This window comes from Petaurus breviceps, unplaced genomic scaffold, assembly GCF_028583685.1.
Source record: "Petaurus breviceps papuanus isolate PSGF00001 unplaced genomic scaffold, PetGlider_PUasm1.0 90976, whole genome shotgun sequence".
Taxonomy (NCBI): domain Eukaryota; kingdom Metazoa; phylum Chordata; class Mammalia; order Diprotodontia; family Petauridae; genus Petaurus; species Petaurus breviceps.
In genome coordinates, this window is record NW_027187390.1 from 1 (window position 1) to 20,004 (window position 20,004).

At 40.5% G+C, this 20,004-nt stretch overlaps 1 protein-coding gene across 1 annotated transcript; it reads right to left on the reverse strand.

Moving 5' to 3' along the window:
* Positions 1-6: 6 nt before the first annotated feature.
* Positions 7-18,917, reverse strand: NCAPD2 (non-SMC condensin I complex subunit D2; the record flags this gene model as incomplete). Its single annotated transcript, XM_069076875.1, has 20 exons — positions 18,388-18,917; positions 18,205-18,292; positions 17,941-18,121; positions 12,613-12,737; positions 12,119-12,352; positions 11,653-11,827; positions 11,223-11,307; positions 7,244-7,377; positions 6,861-6,993; positions 6,686-6,770; positions 6,269-6,436; positions 5,643-5,815; positions 4,690-4,801; positions 3,273-3,396; positions 3,031-3,186; positions 2,445-2,622; positions 2,259-2,353; positions 1,625-1,705; positions 238-421; positions 7-43 (listed from the first exon to the last, which is right to left on the reverse strand). Coding segments are annotated over exons 2-20 (2,491 nt in total), but the record flags the coding sequence as incomplete, so codon positions are not given.
* Between the last annotated feature and the right edge of the window lie 1,087 nt (positions 18,918-20,004).

Below are 20,004 nucleotides of genomic sequence, written 5' to 3' on the forward strand. Positions count from 1 at the left end.
TGTGACAGGCCCGAAGCTTTTGTTCAAATTCATCCATCAGAGCCTGAAGTTAAAAGGGGAAGGAATCAGGAAAGGAAACTCAGTTATTGCCATGCAGTACAAATAACAAAGTCTGGGAATAACTGAAGTCTTAAAATCTTATTAGCTCAGTTAGGAAGCCACCAGCATTGCTCAGAGGACAGTAGAGATGTTTCTACTGTAACTTCTAGAAGAGAAGAGCTTCAGGGCCCTCCTCACCTTGACCTCAGGCTTAGCCCAGCGCCGAAGCTTGCCTACAGCTGTTAGGAAGGCAGAGAAGATGGTCTCATCAGACAATTTGTCTCTAAAGCACTCAAAGTTGTCTTGCATCTTACGAAGGCCTCGCTCTGTGAGCGGCAGCAATGACAAACAGTATGCTAGGTCTCTGTGTTGCCTCTCAGTCCTGAGGAAAGAAAGGAATTTATGAGAGAAGAGATGCAGGCATCAAATCAAGCAATCCCAAAGTATTTGCTAAGTTCTTACAGTGTTCCAGGTACAGGAGATCCTAATGCCAAAGTCAGAAAGTGCTGGCTCTCAAAGAGCTTATGTCTTACTGGGCACATGTAATATTTTTGTGGATAAGTCACAACAGGAGAGGTGTGCACAGATGAGTTACACACAGCACCTTAAAAAAGCTACCATGTGTGTTTGGGGGGAGTGGAAGGGAGGGCCACTAAGACCTGGGGAAGCCAGCAAAGGCCTGTTGAAGGGATTGGTGCCTGAGCCAACTTCTGGACTTCTGAAGGGAGCTAGGGATTCAAAAAGGTACAGGTAAACAGGGAGTGCATTTCAAGCACAGGAGACAAGCTGTGCACTATGGACTGTCATCTCTGAAAGAAGAACACAGGCCAGTTTGCCTAGAATGTAGGTTGAGGAATGTGTAACCAGCCTGCAAGTAAAAGATCCAGTCAGATTGAGAAGGTCTTTAAATACCAAAATGGCAGTTTGTATCCTAATCTAAAGGCAACTGTGACATACTGAGGCTTCCTCAGTAGGAGAAGGACATGGTCAAAGCTACACTTTAAGAACATCAGGAGGTTAGATATAGACTGAATGCATGGAGCTTGAGTTATGAGTTACTGTAATTGCCTGAGAGGTGATGAGAATCTGGATGTCTTCAGTACTCCCCTGTCATCCTAGGATCTTAAATCCAGAGCAGGAATGAACATAAAGGGTCACCGAGTCCAAAACCCTCATTTTACAGACTAATAGAGGCCCAGAGACATTAAATAACTTGCCCCAGACCACGCAGGTGATAAGTTACAGAGCCATGATTTAAGTTCATATTAAGACCAGCCTTGGGGCAGTTAGTTGGAGAGCATTGGCCCTAGAATCAGGAAGATCTGAGTTCAAAACCGGCCTCAGACACTTGACACACTAGCTATGTGACCTTGGGCAAGTCACTTAACCCCAATTGCCCTGCCTTCCCCCCACCAAAAAGAAAAAAAAAAGACCAGCCTTTTTCCCACTGTTACACCATGCCCCTTAGGTCCTCATCACCCATAGCTCTAGTGAGATTCTAAGGTCAGGATGGGAGGGGGGACGGGCTCTTTCCCTCCTAGGTTCCCTTAGCATGAAGAGTTCCACACCCTGTTGACCACCATACCGGGCTGTTCTGAACCTCTGGCACAGCTTCTCCACCAGACTCTCTGTCTGCCTGTCCTTGGTGATGTAGGACAGAAGTTGCCTGTGAGGGAGAGAATTGTGACTCCAATCAAGGCCTATCATTTCCTACCCTTACATTGTATCCTGCCACTCCTTTGCCTGGGTAGGAGGCATCTTCTTTTTCACAGCCCTAGGAATTTCCAACTGAGCTTCTGACCATTCCCATAGACATTTCAATGTAATCTTAAAGATCATCTTGATCAACCTATATAAGAGCAGTATACAGAAACCAAGGGAACAATTTAAAAATGAAAAACAAATTGGCACATGAAGCAGGCACATGGTCCAAGTAGAAAAAGAAACAGAATTTTGCAGGTCAGAGAAGGGAAAGATGTTCTCTACAACATCTCTAGAATCTGCATAAAGGTCTTTAAAAACCCTCACTAGTTGTTAGAATGCTATTTTCTTTCAAAGTCAAGTCAATGATCTGCCCCCTGGGCCAAGGAGAACAAATCATCTTTCACATGATCCTTCAAGTACTTGAAGACAGATCCTACTGCCTTTCATTCTTCTCTAGGCTGCACACTGCTAGTGGGGTGCCCACCAAATCCCAAGGAAAGCTCCAGGGCAGGCACCTCATGATGGTATGGAAAGGTTCCTCCTCCACTCCACTTTCAGGATCAGACAGGCGACTTATAATGTCAGGAAGGAGATTGTAGACTACATTGCCCTGGAGGGGAGAGAAACAGCAGCAGCTAGAAGTATCTGACTGACCTGCACATTCTCCTTTTGACTTCCTCTAGGTGGCCTCACCCTCTCACCTTGCCAGCAAGCTCGTTGAAAAAGTTTTTTGCTATAGCAGCCACCTCAGGCTCCGGGTCAATAAGCAACACGGCCATCTCGCTCACCTGCCCCTTTACCCTCACCAGGTCCTTCAGGATTAGGTGTGTCATTACCAGCCCTGCTGTTTTCCGAACTTGAGGGGCTGGGTCCCGGAGTCTAGGGAAGACAAAATCAGTGGGAACACCTCAGTACCAGCTCCTTTCAGGGCAAAGGAAGTTTTCCTGTAGAGACCAAGTACCTGTGTGTGTTCCAAAAACAACTAGCTCTTCCTATTTTAGAGCCAAAAAATCCCCACAGCACGAAGCCCCATCATGATCCATAACAGTGATTACAAGGGGGCTTCAGAGGCCACAGACCAGGAGCAAAAGTCAACGTTTTGTTCTTAGGTGTCCAGGTCAGCAACATGACAAGCCTTAAAGAGGCCTTTGGTAGAGAAGCTTCCAATATACACTCAAAGTAAGGCTGTTGACTGATGCTGATTCACCTGCTGATTCAAGTGACTCCTGCCTGAATTTCAGGTTCCTAGCCCTTGGTGATAGCTGAGTCTTACAGAGTGCATCTTACCTAGCATAAAGGTTAGGAGTCCAGGGCTCTACCAGGTTAGGGAATCGAATAGCCAGATCCCCAATGGCCACCATGAGGTTGGATCGAACAACAGGAAGTGAAGACTTTTCCAGCATAGTGAAGAGGAGGCGGAGCTGGGAATCACAGAAAGTGGCACTGAGGGCAGAGAAAGGAAGGATACTGAAGGAAGTGATATGCCCTCAATTCTCTTTTAAAAGGCTGTGCCATAAATCAAGGCCTACCTGATCATGCAGAATTTGCCAAGAGCTAATGAAGCAGCTGTAGAGAGGGTTGGGTCACTATAAAGGCCAGGATTATTACAGACCTTGAGCAAAAGGGGCACAAAAGCGGAGAGTAACTGTTTGCCTGTTGGGAGACAAAGGGATCGAGTTTCAGGCTGGAAATAGGAGCTTGGGCAGTAGACAATATATAATAACTTTGACCCAGCAATTCCTAAGGGCACCATAGCCAAAGGATGCTATTAAAAGTGGAAAAAAATTTTCACAAAAATATCCACAGTTGTTTTATCTGTGATAGCAAAAAAAAATCAGAAATAGTCTCTACCTACTAAGATAAGACAGTGGATAGAAAGCTAGGCTTAGAGTCAGGAAGACCCAAGTTCAAATCTAGCCTCAGACACATATAATTGTAAATAGTGTGACCCTGGGTAATTACGTCACTTAACCTCTGGCTACCTCTATTTCTTCAATTGTAAAATAGGGATCATAACATACTAATTATATAAAATAATTTATTATTACTGTTGTATATGTGTATAATAATACCTCCCAGGGTTGTTGTGAGACAACAAACATCATCTCAAAGAAGATAATATTTGTAGAGCACTTATTATTAGCCCAGTGCCTGGCCTCATAAATGCTTTTTCCTTTCTTCCTTTTATAGACAGACTGATGTGTCAACATAGTTGGATAATATTGTGCTACAAAAATAGTAGTAACACAAAGAAATATGGGCAGATAGGAGATGATACAAAGTAAGGATTACAGAATCAGAAGAATGGCAACAAAATCTCTGCATACGGATAGGGCAAGACCAGTTACAGAGCAAATAAATCATCCTTGTTATTTTAAGTTTGTGTCACATCTCTCCAATAACCTCCTGTTTTTCTGATGCCTTATTATGGAGCAGAACTGATGCTAGATGTATGAAAGCTAGGACTGGCCAAGTCTTACCCAAATTAGAAAGACTATGCCCAAGAGCTCCAGGCCAGACTGTATGTCTGTCCATGACCAATGGACAGACCAATGTCCAATCTAGCTAAGTCTGGAGAGGCTGGTCACATAGTGATGAATTTTGTATCAATAGTAATTTATGTAGACTTTCTACTGAAGTTTGGAGGGTTTGTGAACTTCTGGTGAAGGAAGTAATAACACCAGCTACTTAATGAATCCTTGAATTTATATCTAAGTACTACTTTTTAATGTCAAAAAACAAAGTGTAAATAATTTGAATTATTTGAATACTGAATTATTTGAATTGAATTCAAATAAATTGAATTCTATTTCAACTTCCACCCCATATTATGTTTATCTGTATTTACTGAAGATGTTATTAAATTTACTATAAAAATGATGTTTTCTTGTTAAAAAAAGCAAATGAGCCTGGGATAGAGGAATATCACCCTTCCCCCTCATTTACCATCCAGTAGCTCCATCTCGCAGATACTTCGGATCAGCTCTGCCTCTGTGTCATCAGCAGAAGCACCTACTAGGCCTAACTCCTCTTCCATGGTACTCTCATTGCTGGTATTCTAGTGAAGAGATTAGGAAATCACAAAATTATTAGAGGCAATTAAGAAATCTTCAACAACTCTTATTCTAGCCTTTATTCGCTTTGCTTTGCAGTTTGCTTCTGAAGAATTAACACGAGACACTAAATTAAAAGCAAAGTTGGGAACAAAATTCCAGTCCTATCTCCTACTCCAGGATTATTTCTAAAAGACAACAGAAAGCTTAGTGGAGAAAACAAAGTTCAAAATCAGGTACCCTATGTCCAAGAAGCAAAGACTGTTACTCATGAGTTAAATAACTGAGTCTGTTAGATCGAACAAAATGTCCTAGTTTATATGAAATAAGGTATTTATAAAGCACTTTGCAAACTGTAAAGTGCTATATATGCATCAGCTTTTGAGGGGGAAGGGTAGATCAAGAGAAAACAGATTGGAAATCACAGGTCAGCAATAATAACCTTAATGATAATGATGATGATAGAATAAAATCTTAAGCTTTAAGCATGTAAAAACCAAAGAATGATCAACAAAATACTTTTGTTCTGTGTCACTGTTCTATTCCCTCTGACTTTACTGAATGACTGCTTATAGAAGAATTTCCTTCTTAGGCAGAAGTATACAAATTGCTGTATTTATGTATAATTTATGTAATATATATATATATATATATAATATATATATATATAATATATATATTATATAATATAATATATAATATTCTTTGTAGTGGGAACAAGGTAAAAATGTTTTTCCTCCCCATCTCATAGCTAGGAATATAGAGGTCTCATGGGAAAACGACTGCTCTGAAATCACACAGCAAATCAGAGGGATGTGGGGCAAGTGCTCAGATGCCCCATCTGACCTTTTCCTTCTGCCCTTTGGTCTTGGCTTCCTCCTGCTCTTCCCGCAGGACTCGGCGTCGGCGGAGCTCACTGCTCACTGCTTGCTCTAAATGTACCAGCTGTTGTAAGGCCACGTCACCAGCCAAGGACAGCAGGTTCATCAGCAGGAAGGTGGGAAGTTTAGGTGCTGCTTCTGCAGGAGAAATAAGCAACTGCATCACAGGGCCATTTTTCTAATGTTTTCTCTCTCTTACTTGTTCTGGTACTGCTCTGACTGAGAAAAGGAGGGGTTCTCTACTTGGTTTCTGAGTGTGTACGCACATAAGAATACATAGATACAAATACCCAAAGCATATCTAGAAAGGTGCACGCCCTCTTGAGCCCAGACCTATACAACGACAGTTAGCATGCTCCTATCTGAGCCCCAGGAGTCCCCAGCTGGATGGTCACTGGCAGTATATGCTTCTACCATGTCATACTCCCTGCTATGTATCTGCTCTTTGCTCCTTGGCATCTGGAATGCTAGGGAGGGTGGGAAGCTGAGCACAAAGAGCTTCCAAACACGTCACCCCTCTTCCACCCCAGCCTCCAGGCCTAGGCATTATGCATTCTGGGCACTCACCTTTTTCCCACCTTCCCCACTTACTGGTGCCCTCCTCAGTTGTACTTGGCTCCTGTATCTGCTCCAGAGTCTTCTTCCCACAACCTTGTAACAGCTGAGCACAGATCACCTCAGGTCCTTCTGCTAGCTGGTAGATAAGGGTCACTGCCACCTCCTTGAAGGGGATCCAAAGTGGGTCTGGGTGGACAAAACCTAAAAGAAACTTAAGGAGTTATCTATTTCTTTCCTTTTTAAGTTATCTATTTCTTTCTTTTTAAAGGCAACTGGGGTTAAGTGACTTGCCCAGGGTCACACAGCTCACACAGATAGTATCATGTCTGGTCTGAGATCAAATTTGAACTCAGGTCCTCCTGATTCCAAGGTTGGTACTACCTAGCTGCCCCTGCTATCATTGCTTAAAAGAACATTTTCTGTCTTCACACCTCTGTCTTAGCAACTTACCTTTGATCACCATCTCTCGGAGTCGCTCAAATAGCCGGTGGTCTTGCGGCAGCCGGAATGGGGGGTGGCTTTTGCCCAGGCCAGACTAATGGTAAATAAGAGGGTGGTTTCTGGAGCAGGAAAAATCATCTTTGCTACCCCCAACCCAGGCAGCGTACGAACATCCCACTCTCACCTTTCGGCTGTCAGAGATGTTGGCGATGGCCTGGCATACCTGCTGGGCCAGTCGATAATCCTGCTCTACCTTTTCTTCTAGTGCCACACTTACTAGTGTGTCCAGATTGCTGCCGACAATTTCTGGTTTTCCTCTGGGGGAGGAAAATGTGGGGGTTAAGGACAATTATATAATAGCATATATTCTACATATCTACTGGGTGGTAAACCTGCAGTATCCTGGAGCTTCCACTAGGCACAAGCCTCAGGGTTATGGCAGCATCGCACACATCAATCAGTTTGCTATTAATGGAAGGCAAAGGAAGGTAACAAGGGACTCTTGTCAGACTTGGCCTCTTCTCTCCAATTCCAGCCATGTCTACATCTAAGCCCCCTGAGCCTTACTTTGCCATCATTCCAAGCAGCATGACAGAGGCACAGCGCTCCAGGGGAGAGCAGGAAACCTTCTCAGTAACACGTTCCCACAGCAGTTGGGTCACTGCTGGCTTCAGTTCTCCTTTCTGCACAAATTCACACAACTGAAGAAAAGAAAATATAAAGATGGCTCATCAGGGGATTAAAAAAAAAGGACAAGGTCCTCTCCCTGCTCTCCCTTTATTTCTCTTAATACTTGGGCATACAACAAAGTTTCAAAAGGGAAGGTGGCATTAAAGGCAGGTGCTCTACCTTCCCTAGGAAATGCAAAGGAACATAAGGACTGTTCATACTACTAATTAATGCCTCCATCAGATATATCCCAAATCTATGGCCTTGAGCCCTGACTTGTTTTTCAAACCATTCCTACAGTTCCAACAGCAACATGGACTTTTCTACTAGGATGACTTTTTTGAAAAAAGTTTTTTGTAAAGAATTTTATGTTTTATAGTATCTTTCATTTTACGTGTCATTTTTTTTTCTTTTTTGGAGGGCAATTTGGGGTTAAGTGACTTGCCCAAAGTCACAGGACTAGTTAAGTATGTCAAATGTCTGAGGCCAGATTTGAACTTAGGTCCTCCTGACTCCAGGGTCAGTGCTCTATTCACTGTGCCACGTAGCCACCCTTACATGTCATTTTCAATACACTGACCCACTGAAACCTTCTTTGTAACAAAGAAAAAGTCAAATTAAACAAATCAATAGGGGTTATAGCTGACAGCACACACAAGACTCCATGCCCTGAAGTTCCCTTGATCTCTCCTGAAAGAAAGAAGGTGTGTTTCCTCACCTGTTCTTCTAGACTGAGATCCCTCATTTTAATTAGAGTTTAGCTTTAAGTACTGTACTTATTTATTCATTACAGCACATATATTGCTCTCCTTTTCCTGCTTACTTCACTCTGTATCAATTCATTAAAGTCTTACCAGTTTCTGAATTCAATATATTCATAATACATTTTTTTCCTCCTTTTTTTTTTTAATGTGGATTATCTCTTCCTAAAAGTCCTGGTGAGGAACCTTCCTATATCAATGTATTTCAACAATTATTATGCAACTTAAAGTATTAGAGCTGCGTGGGGAACTGAGAGGTTAACTGACGACTTCGTGAAGGACACGCAGCCCGTGTGTGTGTCTGTGTATTCCTGCGTGTACAATTTGTTTAGCCATTCCCCTAGTTAATGAGTATCTACTTTGTTTCCAAGTTTTTTGCTGTCACAAGGACTATGAGTATTTTAATATAGATGGGGCCCTTCTTTCTGTCTTTGGCCTCCTGGGACCTATGCCCAACACCGAGATCACTGGGTATTAATAGTTTAGTGCCTTTTCTCAAACAACTGCAGAATGCCCTCATAATTCCCCCAACATGACCATTTCTTTCTTCTACCAACAGGCACCTTGCTGCATATGAAGGGATAAGCATGTCCCAAACTGAACTTCTCTTTACTTCTATTTTTTTATTTACTTAATTCAAAGAATCACAAAATCTAATAGCTAGAAGGGACGCTCAGAGTAGTTTTAGTCCAACTCATATCTGAACAAGACTCTCTTCTACAAACATTCCAAATAACTGGTAATTTAGCATTCACTTCAAAATATTCTATGAGGGTAAACCTGCTCCTTTTCAAAACAGCCCATGCCACATCAGAAGAGCTTGAAGAACCAGTGGAAGGTTTTCCTTGTATCAAGTCTAAATTTGCGTCCGGGAAGCTTCCACTCAGGCTCCTAGCTCTGCTCTGGAGGCCAAGCTGACTAATTCTGATCTCTCTTTTCCAGATGTTTCACTCAAGTGCAAAACTTAGGAGTCACCACTGACTCTTTCTTTTCCACTTAGTTACTGAGTCTTCCTTCTGATAGAAATGTCTATCATTCTTTCCATCCCCAGTCAACATAGTGGTCAAAGGCCCTACCATGTCATGCTGGCCTCGAAACTAGTCTCCTTGCCTCCAATTTCTGACCTCTCTCCAATCCACCCTACATATCTGTTAGCTTAATTTTCCTTAATAAAGATAGTCTCCTTTCTCTTTTATGACGACTTTTATCTACTGTTTAGTTAAGAATTTGCCCCCTAGTCATAGTGGTCAAGATCTCTCTCCACTTCTATAATTATTTTATGATAGGACCCTTCTTTTTAAGTCACGGATTCATTTGGAGTTTACTATGTTCTAAGATGTAAAACATTAGTCTATATCTAATTTCTCCCAGTCATGGGAAAGCAGGTATACTAATGCATCATTGATGGAGTTCTAACTGATCCAACCACGCTGGAAAACAACGTGCAGCAATATCCCAAAGTCACCAAACTGCACATCCTTTGACTGGGCAATACTACCATGTTTAGACATATATATCACAAGGAGATAAAGGATAATCTACAGGCATTTCTATATAAATGTTAGCAATTATGATTATTGTTATTGCTATAAAATGGGTATAATAAAGCACCTACCTGGTTGGTTCTTTACTTGCAAAGAGAGTGAATGAGATTAGATGGTAAATGTCTCTTCCATGAACTCTAGCTAACTAGTGATTACTCTATTGAGTGATAGTGTACTACTCGATCTATCTATCGCTCACTCTAACTAGCGATTCTAGTTATCTCTCTGTTCAAAAATGTGCATAGGATTCCCACCACCTACAGTAATGATAACTAGGGTAGCTCACATTTCTATGGTACTTTAAAGCTGACCATGGGCTATGGCTATGCCAGTTGACGTTGGGACATTTTGTGGTGGATTTCTAAGCCAAATACTGCCACCTTCCCTAAGCCTCCCTTCCTCCCAGTTTACAGGGATTGCCAATAGGGCAAGGGTAGAGAAGCTAGCTGTAGCAATCCATCAGCTTCATCCACCTTGGTGAATGCAAGACTTTAGTGTAACAATACTCTACAACAGTTTTGGGACCCACTGATCTACAGGAAAAAATAAGAATGAACTGGGTGTCACATTCAAAGTCCTCTAGAACCTAGTTCAACTTTGTTTTAATCTTTCCAATTTTATCTCCCTCTCATTCTACTATGGTCAGACTGGTCAGTTTCCTTACTGCCTTCCAAATATACCATTTCCTGCCTCTGGACCTCTGCTCTGGGCTTAAGCTTGTCAGGAATTTCCTCCTTCTAATCTAAATCAAACTCTTTCTTCAGGACACAGATAAAATCTCATCTCCTCCATCTGGTTTTTTACAACTACTTCAAACCATATTAAAATCTCTTCTTTGAATTCTTTCTCACAGACCCTACTGTCTGTATTCTCCTTTTGGTACACAGCATACTATCTTTTTTTTTTTTTGCCTTTTGGAGGGCAATTGGGGTTAAGTAACTTGCCCAAGGTTACAAAGCTAGTTTTTTTGTGTGGCTGTTAAGTGTCTGAGGCCAGATCTGAACTCGGGTCCTCCTGACTCCGGGGCCGGCACTTTGCTCACTGCACCACCTAGCTGCCCAGCATACTATCTTTTTTTTTTTAAAGTAATCGGGGTTAAGTAACTTGCTCAAGGTTTCACGGCCAGTTATTTCTGGGTGTGGTGCTGAGTATCTGAGCCCGGATTTGATCCAGGTCATCCCGACACTGGAGCCGGTGCTCTTACTCGCTGAGCCACCTGGCCGCCCCTAAGCAATTGGGGTTAATAACTTGCCCAAGGTTACACAGCTAGTTTTTTTGTGTGGGTGTTAAGTGTCTGAGGCCGCATCTGAACTCGGGTCCTCCTGACTCTGGGGCCGGCACTTTGCTCACTGAACCACCTAGCTGCCCAGAATACTATCTTTTAATGACATTTAAATGTTTCATGTATATTTTGTACTCATAGATGGATTGTAAACTCTTTTACTCTTTTTGTAGGGGGTTTAAAGAAAGAAAAATGTATGTCTGTGTATTCCTCACCCTGCCTAACCCAATGTTGGGCACAAAGTAGTAATTCACTAAATACTTGATGAATAAATGCTTGAAGACACTTACAATTTCTTCCAGACACTGAATTGTCCCAACTGAAGCATCCACCAGGAGCAGAGAGAGGTTTTGAATTAAAGTCTGGGCCTTGCCTCTGTGGGATCAGCAATTTAATTTAATTCAAAAATTAATAGTTTATTTACAATTCCTCCACTTTTAACTGAATAGGTAGGGATTCCTAAAGACATTGCACAACTTGGGTTATGGCCTGATTAGTGGGGCTTCTGGTTCTGAACAGTGGTGAGTTGACACTATTGTCTGATGATCTTTCTGGGAAGTCTATTGCCACAGTCTTGTTATTTCCCTTATAATCTATAACCCTGAAGTACTGCTTCTAGAAGGGTTCCCCATGACTGACTGACTAGAAAATTCCCACGAAGAAACCTGACATCATAAAAATCAGTTAAGAGGGGATAGAGATGGAAAGGGCTCAACACACCTGGCAGAATCCCCTTTGGGGTGGAGGTAGAGCTGGCGGTAGGCATTGAGTACGGCTTCCCTGACACCAGGTTCCTTGGACCACACAAGGGGTAGCATTCGACGTACCCCCAGCAGTGCTTGTGGTACTCCAAACTGGTACACCATTACAAAGAACTCAATCACCTCTTGTACCACTGAGGAGACAGACAAAAATAGTCTACAATATCACTAAAAGGCAGCTGCTTCTTCCTGGTCAAATACAGTTCTGTGCATAGAAATTTTCCCTGACAATCCAGTTCCATCTCCATACTCTATTACAAACAGAATTTATCTGCTGCCAGTTCATGCAGTGATTTTACACGTAAATTAATCTAAAGAGACACGATCTTTACCTTTAAATAAACAATCTATGACTGAGAAGGTGGATGCCTCAGCCTTTTAACCCAGGGATATAAGCTCCTCTTCCCAGAGGGGCCCCAGCATACCAGAAGTGGTGTTTTCATACATCATCTTGCTGATGATACCAATTGCTTCAGTGACTTGCAAAGAAAAGTTGTAGGCATCCTGCAGATACTGTACTAGCATCTCCTGCTTCACTAATTCTTCCTTGTCACTGCTATTCTCTACCATTCCATGTTTGTCCTCAGGTATAGCTTCAACAGAGGCTGTTTTGTTTGGAGAAATCTGTAGATTCTTGTCTTGAGTGGAACTTGGAGGGCCTAGAATTGTGGATATTTCTTACTGGTAGTGAAATTAATTATTCCAAAAGTTGGGTAAACATCTTTAGGTCTCTCCCCTTTTGTTAATTTGGACTGAAATTGTACACATCTCTCCTTCCCCCTCAAAAAAATGTGGTTTCTGGTGGCAGAGTGAATCCTTAAATCTTTCCAGGATTAAAGACTGAAGACTTCACATAGATTCTTAGACTGTCATTCTAATGCTATGTGGGCTCTGTTGGGAAAGGAAAAAGGAGAATTACCTTTGAAGATTTCTCTTAGTAGACTCAGGATTCTAGTCTCTTCTGATTCCTCTTGGTTCATATGATTAAAGGGTACTTCATCATGGAAGCGGTGTATGGCCACTTGGGTGAGAGTGATGGCATGTCTGTAAGAACCCATTCATTAAAAAAAAAAAAAGAACCCATTTACAGTTAGCAAAACTTAATAGTAAAGCACCAAGCTGCTCTCTTTTAACCTGACTCAGTCTTATTATAGTTTTTCTTAAGGGACATTCCCAATTCCAACAAATCTCCAATATCATTGCCCCCAAACAATAGGGATACTTCTATTAAAAAGATGAGGTTTGCTTGGCCTATCTGATACTCCCAATAATCTTTTGTCTATATTTTCTTTTTGACAAGGCAATCAGGGTTAAGTGACTTGCCCAGGGTCATACAGTTAGTAAAGTATCAAGTGTCTGAGGCCAGATTTGAATGCAGGTTCTCCTGACTACAGGGCTGGTGCTTTATCCACTGTGCCACCTAGACTCCACTTCATATTTTCCAAAGACACAAATTTCTATCAAATTCTCCAGGAATTCAAATCAGATTAGTAACACAAAACAGCCCAGAGCTTAGATCCAAAAATCTAATCCTTTCATCAAAAGTCACTTTAAATCTGTTTTAAAACATTAAGTTCTATTTAAATATTGTTTATGAAAATTGTAGGTTGCCAGCTGCCAAGAGAAGAGCTATCATATTTAAATTTCAAGAAATAACCAACATAGGAAAGATTCCTGTTGGAAAGAGCCAATTGTTATTTTTCTATTCTTCTTTAAAAAGAAGAGATCCAAACCACTAACAATAAAATAAATGTAAATCAAAAGCACTTGAGTTTTTGCTTCATACAGAGAACTGGCAGAGATGACAAAAGATAAGAATAATCAATATTTATAGAAGGGATTGTGGAATAATAGGTGCATTGATATATTGTCCGTAGAACTGTGAACTGATTCAAGTATTCTAGAAAACAAGCTGGAATTATGCTAAGGAAGAAACAGAAAGGTCCATACTTTTTAAAAGACCAACATGCTCCATTGATAAGCATATACCCAAAAAAGGTAAAAAACAAAAGAAAGGTCCCATATTTTCCAGAATATTTAGAGCAACACTTTTGTAGTAGAAAAGAACTGGAAATTAAATAAATGTTCATCAACCGGGAAATGGTTAAACAAATTTTGGCACATGAATGCAATAGATTTTTATGAACTAATGATATAAAATTAAATAAGCAGAAGTAGGAAAACAATATATACAATTACTGTAGGAATGTAAAAAACAACTAAACAGGAACTTTGAATTGTTTCAGCCATTCAGGAGAACAATTTAGAAATATGCCCAAATAGCTAAAAAACTGTGCAGATCCTTTGATTCAGAAATACCACTACTAGGTCTGTATCCCAATAAGATTAAAAAAAAAAAAGGAAAAGCACCTATATATATACAAAAATTTTTATGGCAGTTCTTTTTGTGGTGGCAAAAAATTGGAAACTGGAGGGGATGGACGTCAAATGGGAAATGGCGGACCAAGTTGTGGTACATGATTGTGATGGAATACTACTGTGTGAGAAATAATGAGCAGGATTGTTTCAGAAAAACATGGAAAGACTTATATGAACTCATGCAAAGTGAAATGAGCATAACCAGGAGAATATTGTACAAAGTAATAGCAATATCATAAAAATGATCAACTGTGAAAGCCTTAGTTACTCTAATCAAGACAATGATTCAAGACAATTCTGAAGGACCCATGATGAAAAATGCTGTCTCCAGAGAAAAAGAACTGCTGAACTCTAAATGCAGACTGAAGCATACTTTTAAAAAACTTTATTTTTCTTGTCTTATTTTTTATCTGTTTTCTTTCGCAACAAGGTTAAATATGGTAATGTTTTGTATGACTTCACATGTATAACTGGTATCAAATTGTTGACCTCAAGAAGAGGGAAGGGACAGGAGACAAGAAAAGAATGTGGAACTCAAAATTTTTAAAAATGCTAAAATTTTTTACATGCAACTGGGAAATATTTAACTAAATATACATATGTATTTTTTTTTTAAAAAAGAACAATTAAAACAACCAAAACAAAATGCTGTATGATTAAAATGATCAGAAGTGGCTCCTAAGAGATATGAGAATATAGACTTATTACCCCCTTCTTTGCAGAGTCAGTCAACAAGCATTTATGAAATGCCTACTATATGCCAGGTAATGTGCCAAGCATTAGGCACATAGAGAAAGGCAAAAACACATTCTTCCCTCAAGAGTAGTCAGACTAATGGGGGAAACAAAATGTAAATAATTAGGTATATACAAGATGTATCCAGGATCATTAGCAGGTAATCTGAGGAATATAGCAACTCAGAGGAAATGAAATGGCCGCTTTCAGAATGTAAGGCTAACTGAGTCTTGAAGGAAGGCAGGGTAAATCACTTAACTTGTTTGGGCTTCAGTGTCCTATTCCATGAAATGAGGGAATTATATCACTAATACTTCTCTATCCCAAGGATATCGATGAAGGAAAAGATCATGTGTACAAAAATACTTACAGCAACTTTATTTGTTGTAGCAAAGAATTAGAAACTAAGGAATGCCCATCAACTGGGGAACATCTGAACAATCTACTATATATAGAGTACTGGACATCTTGTATGAATATACTGATTATTAAGCCTTAAGAAATGGTCAAGGGATGATTTCAAGGAAACCTAGGCAGACCTATATGAACTATTACAGAGTCAAGTGCACAACCAGGCTGTAAAGAACAAAATTTTTTAAAGAATTAAGAAATTTGACTAATGATCATCTGTGACTCGAGGCCTGATGATGAAAAATGTACCCATCTAATGACAAAGAAGTGATGACTTCAAGGAACAGAATGAGACATGCATTTTGAAACATGCTTAAAGTGTATATTTATTTTGTTTGAAGATGTACATCTTACAAGGATTTTATTTGCTTCCATTCCCCACCACGTTTTGGGGAGAAAAGTAGACTATTAACAGCACTGTCAAATGGGAAAAAAAGGTCAGTGAAGCACTTAATGCACTGAAGAGAAGGAAATTTAGAAGGGAACATATGAGGACAGCTTTGAAAGTAAGGTATTAAACTTTTTGCATACTTAAAAGCAAAAGGAAGCTAAATGTCTACGAGAGTCATGGTTTTATGAACCCTCATTTTCTGCAATAATCTGTATAAGGAAATTATCAGTTTATTTATTTTTTTGTTAGATAAAAAATAAAATAAGAGGGTCGAACTAGATGACCTCAAATGTCAACTCCAGCTTTAAAACTAAGGTTCCTTGATTCCTCTACCTCATAATAACATTTGTGACCCAAAGACAGTGTCTTGCAGGCTACCATGCTGACATTAGGAGACCGATAGCATAAGAATAAAGTCAACTGAAAAGTAGCACTAAGACAAGAATAGTACCAAAAAGAGAATATTGTCATGAAAGTCAAGGAAGGAGTATCCAGTAGGAAGGATGGAGTAGTCAGCAGTATCAAAATCTGCAGAGAGAGGTTAAGAGGATGACAACTGAAAAAAGGCTATGGGATTTATGTTATGAGAGCAGTGATGACCTTTACAACTTCTAGTCACTCCATCCCTTCCATTCATTTTTTCCTAATATATCAACAATGATCTAGCTTTACTTTTCTCTCGTCACAAACAGCATACCTTACCCTTGACCCTCCTATCCCCTTCATCTTACTGATCTTCATGCCCTGTCATACCTCAAGTCTACTGATCCCTTCTCTACTTCTCTTGTACAGAGCAGAACGGTCATTTTGACTGATTTCACTACAAATTCATGCTATGTAATCTCAGTTGTGCCCTGACTGATACATAGTAATCTTATTTTTATTTTTTTTTATTTTTTTAAAAGCAATCAGGGTTAAGTAACTTACTCAAGGTTACCCGGCCAGTTGTTTCTGGGTGTGGTGCTGAGTATCTGAGCCTGGATTTGATCCAGGTCATCCCGACACTGGAGCCGGTGCTGTTACTCGCTGAGCCACCTGGCCGCCCCTAAGCAATTGGGGTTAAGCAACTTGCTCAAGGTTACACGGCCAGGTGTTTTTGGGTGCGTGCTGAGTGTCTGAGCCCAGGATTCGATCTCTAGGTCTTCTCAATACTGGAGCCAGTGCTCTTACTCGCTGTGCTACGTGGCTGCCCCAGTAATCTTATTTTTAAAAATTGCTTATTTATTTTATCCCAGTTACATGTAAAAAAGTTTATTTACAACATTCCTTTATAAAACTTTGAATTCCAAATTCTCTCCCTTGCTCCCTCCCCAAAGAGAACCTGGAAATAAATTGGATGTGGGAGGTTGAGGGAAAGGAAAAAATCAAAGGTACTCTGAGATTTTGAGCCTGATTCAGTGGGAACATGGTACTGACATATGACTTGAGGGAAAGGTAGGTTTTTTGTGGGAATAAGGAGTTCAGTTTGGGACATCTTGATTTTGAGATGCTAGCAGGACATCTAGATTTACATATCCAGCAGGTGGGAGACATGGGAATGAAATGCTAGGGAAAAGTTAGCAGGATGGAGAGAGATTTGGGATCCATCTGTGGTAAATCAGTAACTGAAGCTAAGGGAGTACATGAGCTCAAAAGGAAGAGTTCCAGGACAAAGACTTAAGGGACAAGAAGATAAATACAGAAAAGAGACTGAAAGGGAATTATCAGAGAGGTAGGAGAACCACAAGAGTGCTGTGTCACGGAAACCAAAAGAAGAGAGGATGTCAAAAAGGGGGAGGAAATGGTCAAAAGGGTTTATACAAAGTTTAAGTAGGATGAAGAAAACTAATGGATTCAGTAATAAGATGTCACCCAGTAGAAAACTATTTTAGTCAAACAATAGAGACCAATTCCAGGCAGCAAGGGGTTAAAAATGGATGATGAGGATGAATACAGACCATTTTTTCTTCAAGTTTGGCAAGGAAAGAGAAAGAGGGGACAAAAGTTGGAGGGGATAGCAAAGTCAAGAGATGACATCAGTAAAATAATAGTCAGAAGGTACCAAACTAGCTGGATACTTAAAAGATGTTTTTCATCTAATTAGCTCTAAATATCATATATGTCATTTGAATTTATTTTAACCATTTTTAAAGAGAAAAGGACAAAAACAGTACACTTCTCTCAATCTCAGACAACACTAAAGGCAATAAGCACCTACCTTTCAGATTCAGGTCACTTGGTAATGATGAAAGCAGCTAGAATCATACTCCAACTTCAGTTTCTGTTCAAACCTCAAAATTGAAACCATTGCCCTAAACCAATCAAGGGTAGATGTTACCCTCTCCCACTTACTTATAACTGGCCTTGACAAGAAGCTGTTGGATGTGCTTTGCCACCTCCTCGGCTATTTCTGTATCACCAAGGTTTTCTCCTTCCTTTCCATCTCTTTCTGGAAGCTGCAGGAGTTGTTGCAAGGTAGACTGAAGCTCTGGCAACATGGCTTCCCACTCCTCCTCAAGATCTGGCACCACACCTAAGGAAGGAGACTTATTTAATGTGACTTCCAAGCTGTGTTTGTGCTGGTGCACCAAAAATGTTATCTGGGTTAGAACTCACAGGGAGCTGTAGCTTGACGCTTGGCTCTCATTTCCTCCAACTTCTGAGCCTCCTTCTGAAGTGGTCTGGACAGGTCAGCATCACTTAGCTATGGAAACACAATGGGCACCAGGAGTTACTCAGGGCATCTCATTCCAACTCTCATCTTATTATCTTTTTCTCCTGGGCAGAGAGGCTGATTACCTTACACGAATATGGGTTATTGGCTAAGAAGGAAGCCAGCAGCTGGATAGCATTTTTACTCACTAACACAGATTTGTCAGCTAGACGCCCCACTGCAAGGGTCACCACTGCCTGGAAGCGTGTCAAGGGAAGAGCCTACATGGAGAACAAGGGAAGTGTCAACCCATAAAACACAGTACCCATCTAAGCCAGAGAATACTTGCTATTTCTGACCTGACTGGGTCACTCTTTTATTTCTGGGAGTATCAAGAAATTAATACAGGATAGCTAAGGGAAGTGTTGCTCTTGCTTGGTCAAGAAGGTCACTAATGTCCTTAAGTGTGGCTTTGAAATCAAAGTTAAGAATCTCAAAACTTTGTACAGGATGACCTTTGTTACTACTGATTCTGAAGGCCTAACTTAATAGGAACACATGGGAAAACCTCTTAGCCTTCCTTTGGAGTAGAGGAATAAGCTTTACATTCTGGACACTTCCTTCAGCCTTGATGATCAGATGCAGTCTAGAGTGCCAGGGGCCCTCACCTGCTGGACTATTCAAGTAAAAAGTTGCAATACACGGCTTCGCACAAAAGAGTTAACATCATGACCGTGGGCCTGCAAGGTGTCCAAGAACTGATCCCTAGTGCTGCGGGCTGCCTCTTCCAGCTGATCCCCATTCAACACCTGCAGCACCATTTCAGTCATAGCTGCAAGAACTGCATTGCGCATCATATAGTTCTAAGAGAAAGAGATAAGTGTACATTAAGGGCCTCTAAGAAAAAGCTGAGACAGAGAGGAGCAAGGACAGACTTAAAGCAGTTTTTATTGATAACTTATTTTAACTTCCATGAAATATGTAACCATTCAAATACACGGTTTCCCAAGAGTCTTAGTATAGTTTTTTTTTAAAGCAATCAGGGTTAAGTAACTTGCTCAAGGTTACAAGGCCAGTTATTTTTTGTGTGTGGGTGTCGAGGATCTGAGGCCGGAACCAATCCCAGGTCTCCTGACGCTGGGGCCTTTGCTCTTACTCACTGCGCCACCTGGCTGCCCCTCCTTAGTATAGTTTTAAGATAGGAAAGTTCAAAAGGTAGCACATGACATGGAGAGCTTTCAGTGAAAGGAAGTGAGTGGGACATTTTAAAGCTATTATAACTTAACACTACACTAAGACTTCAGGAACATCAAAAGTCTCTTACAGGGACAAGAACCCAAAAAATAGACAGTACAAGCTAAATCCAACCAAAAAGCCCTGAAAATAATTATGCAAAACAAAAAGTGGCTGCAAATAGTTATATATATGTATATGTATATATGTGTGTCTTTATATAAAAACCATAAAACATTCTGTCATTTTTATTATATTATAGAGATCCAAATTACCAGAACATGAAGTAGGGATATTAAACAATTCAATTTTAGAAAATTAAACAGAGGAGATGGAGACAAGATAGTGGAATAAGGGCAGGGACTCAACTGACCTTTCCCAAATTCCCCTCCAATCAACTTAAAAATAATGCCTCAAAATGAATTCTAGAGCAGCAAAACCAGCAAAAGAATGGGTGTGAAACAATATTCCAACTCAAGAATTAGAAGACTGACAGGAAAAGTCTGTCTCACTGGGATAAGAAAGGAATA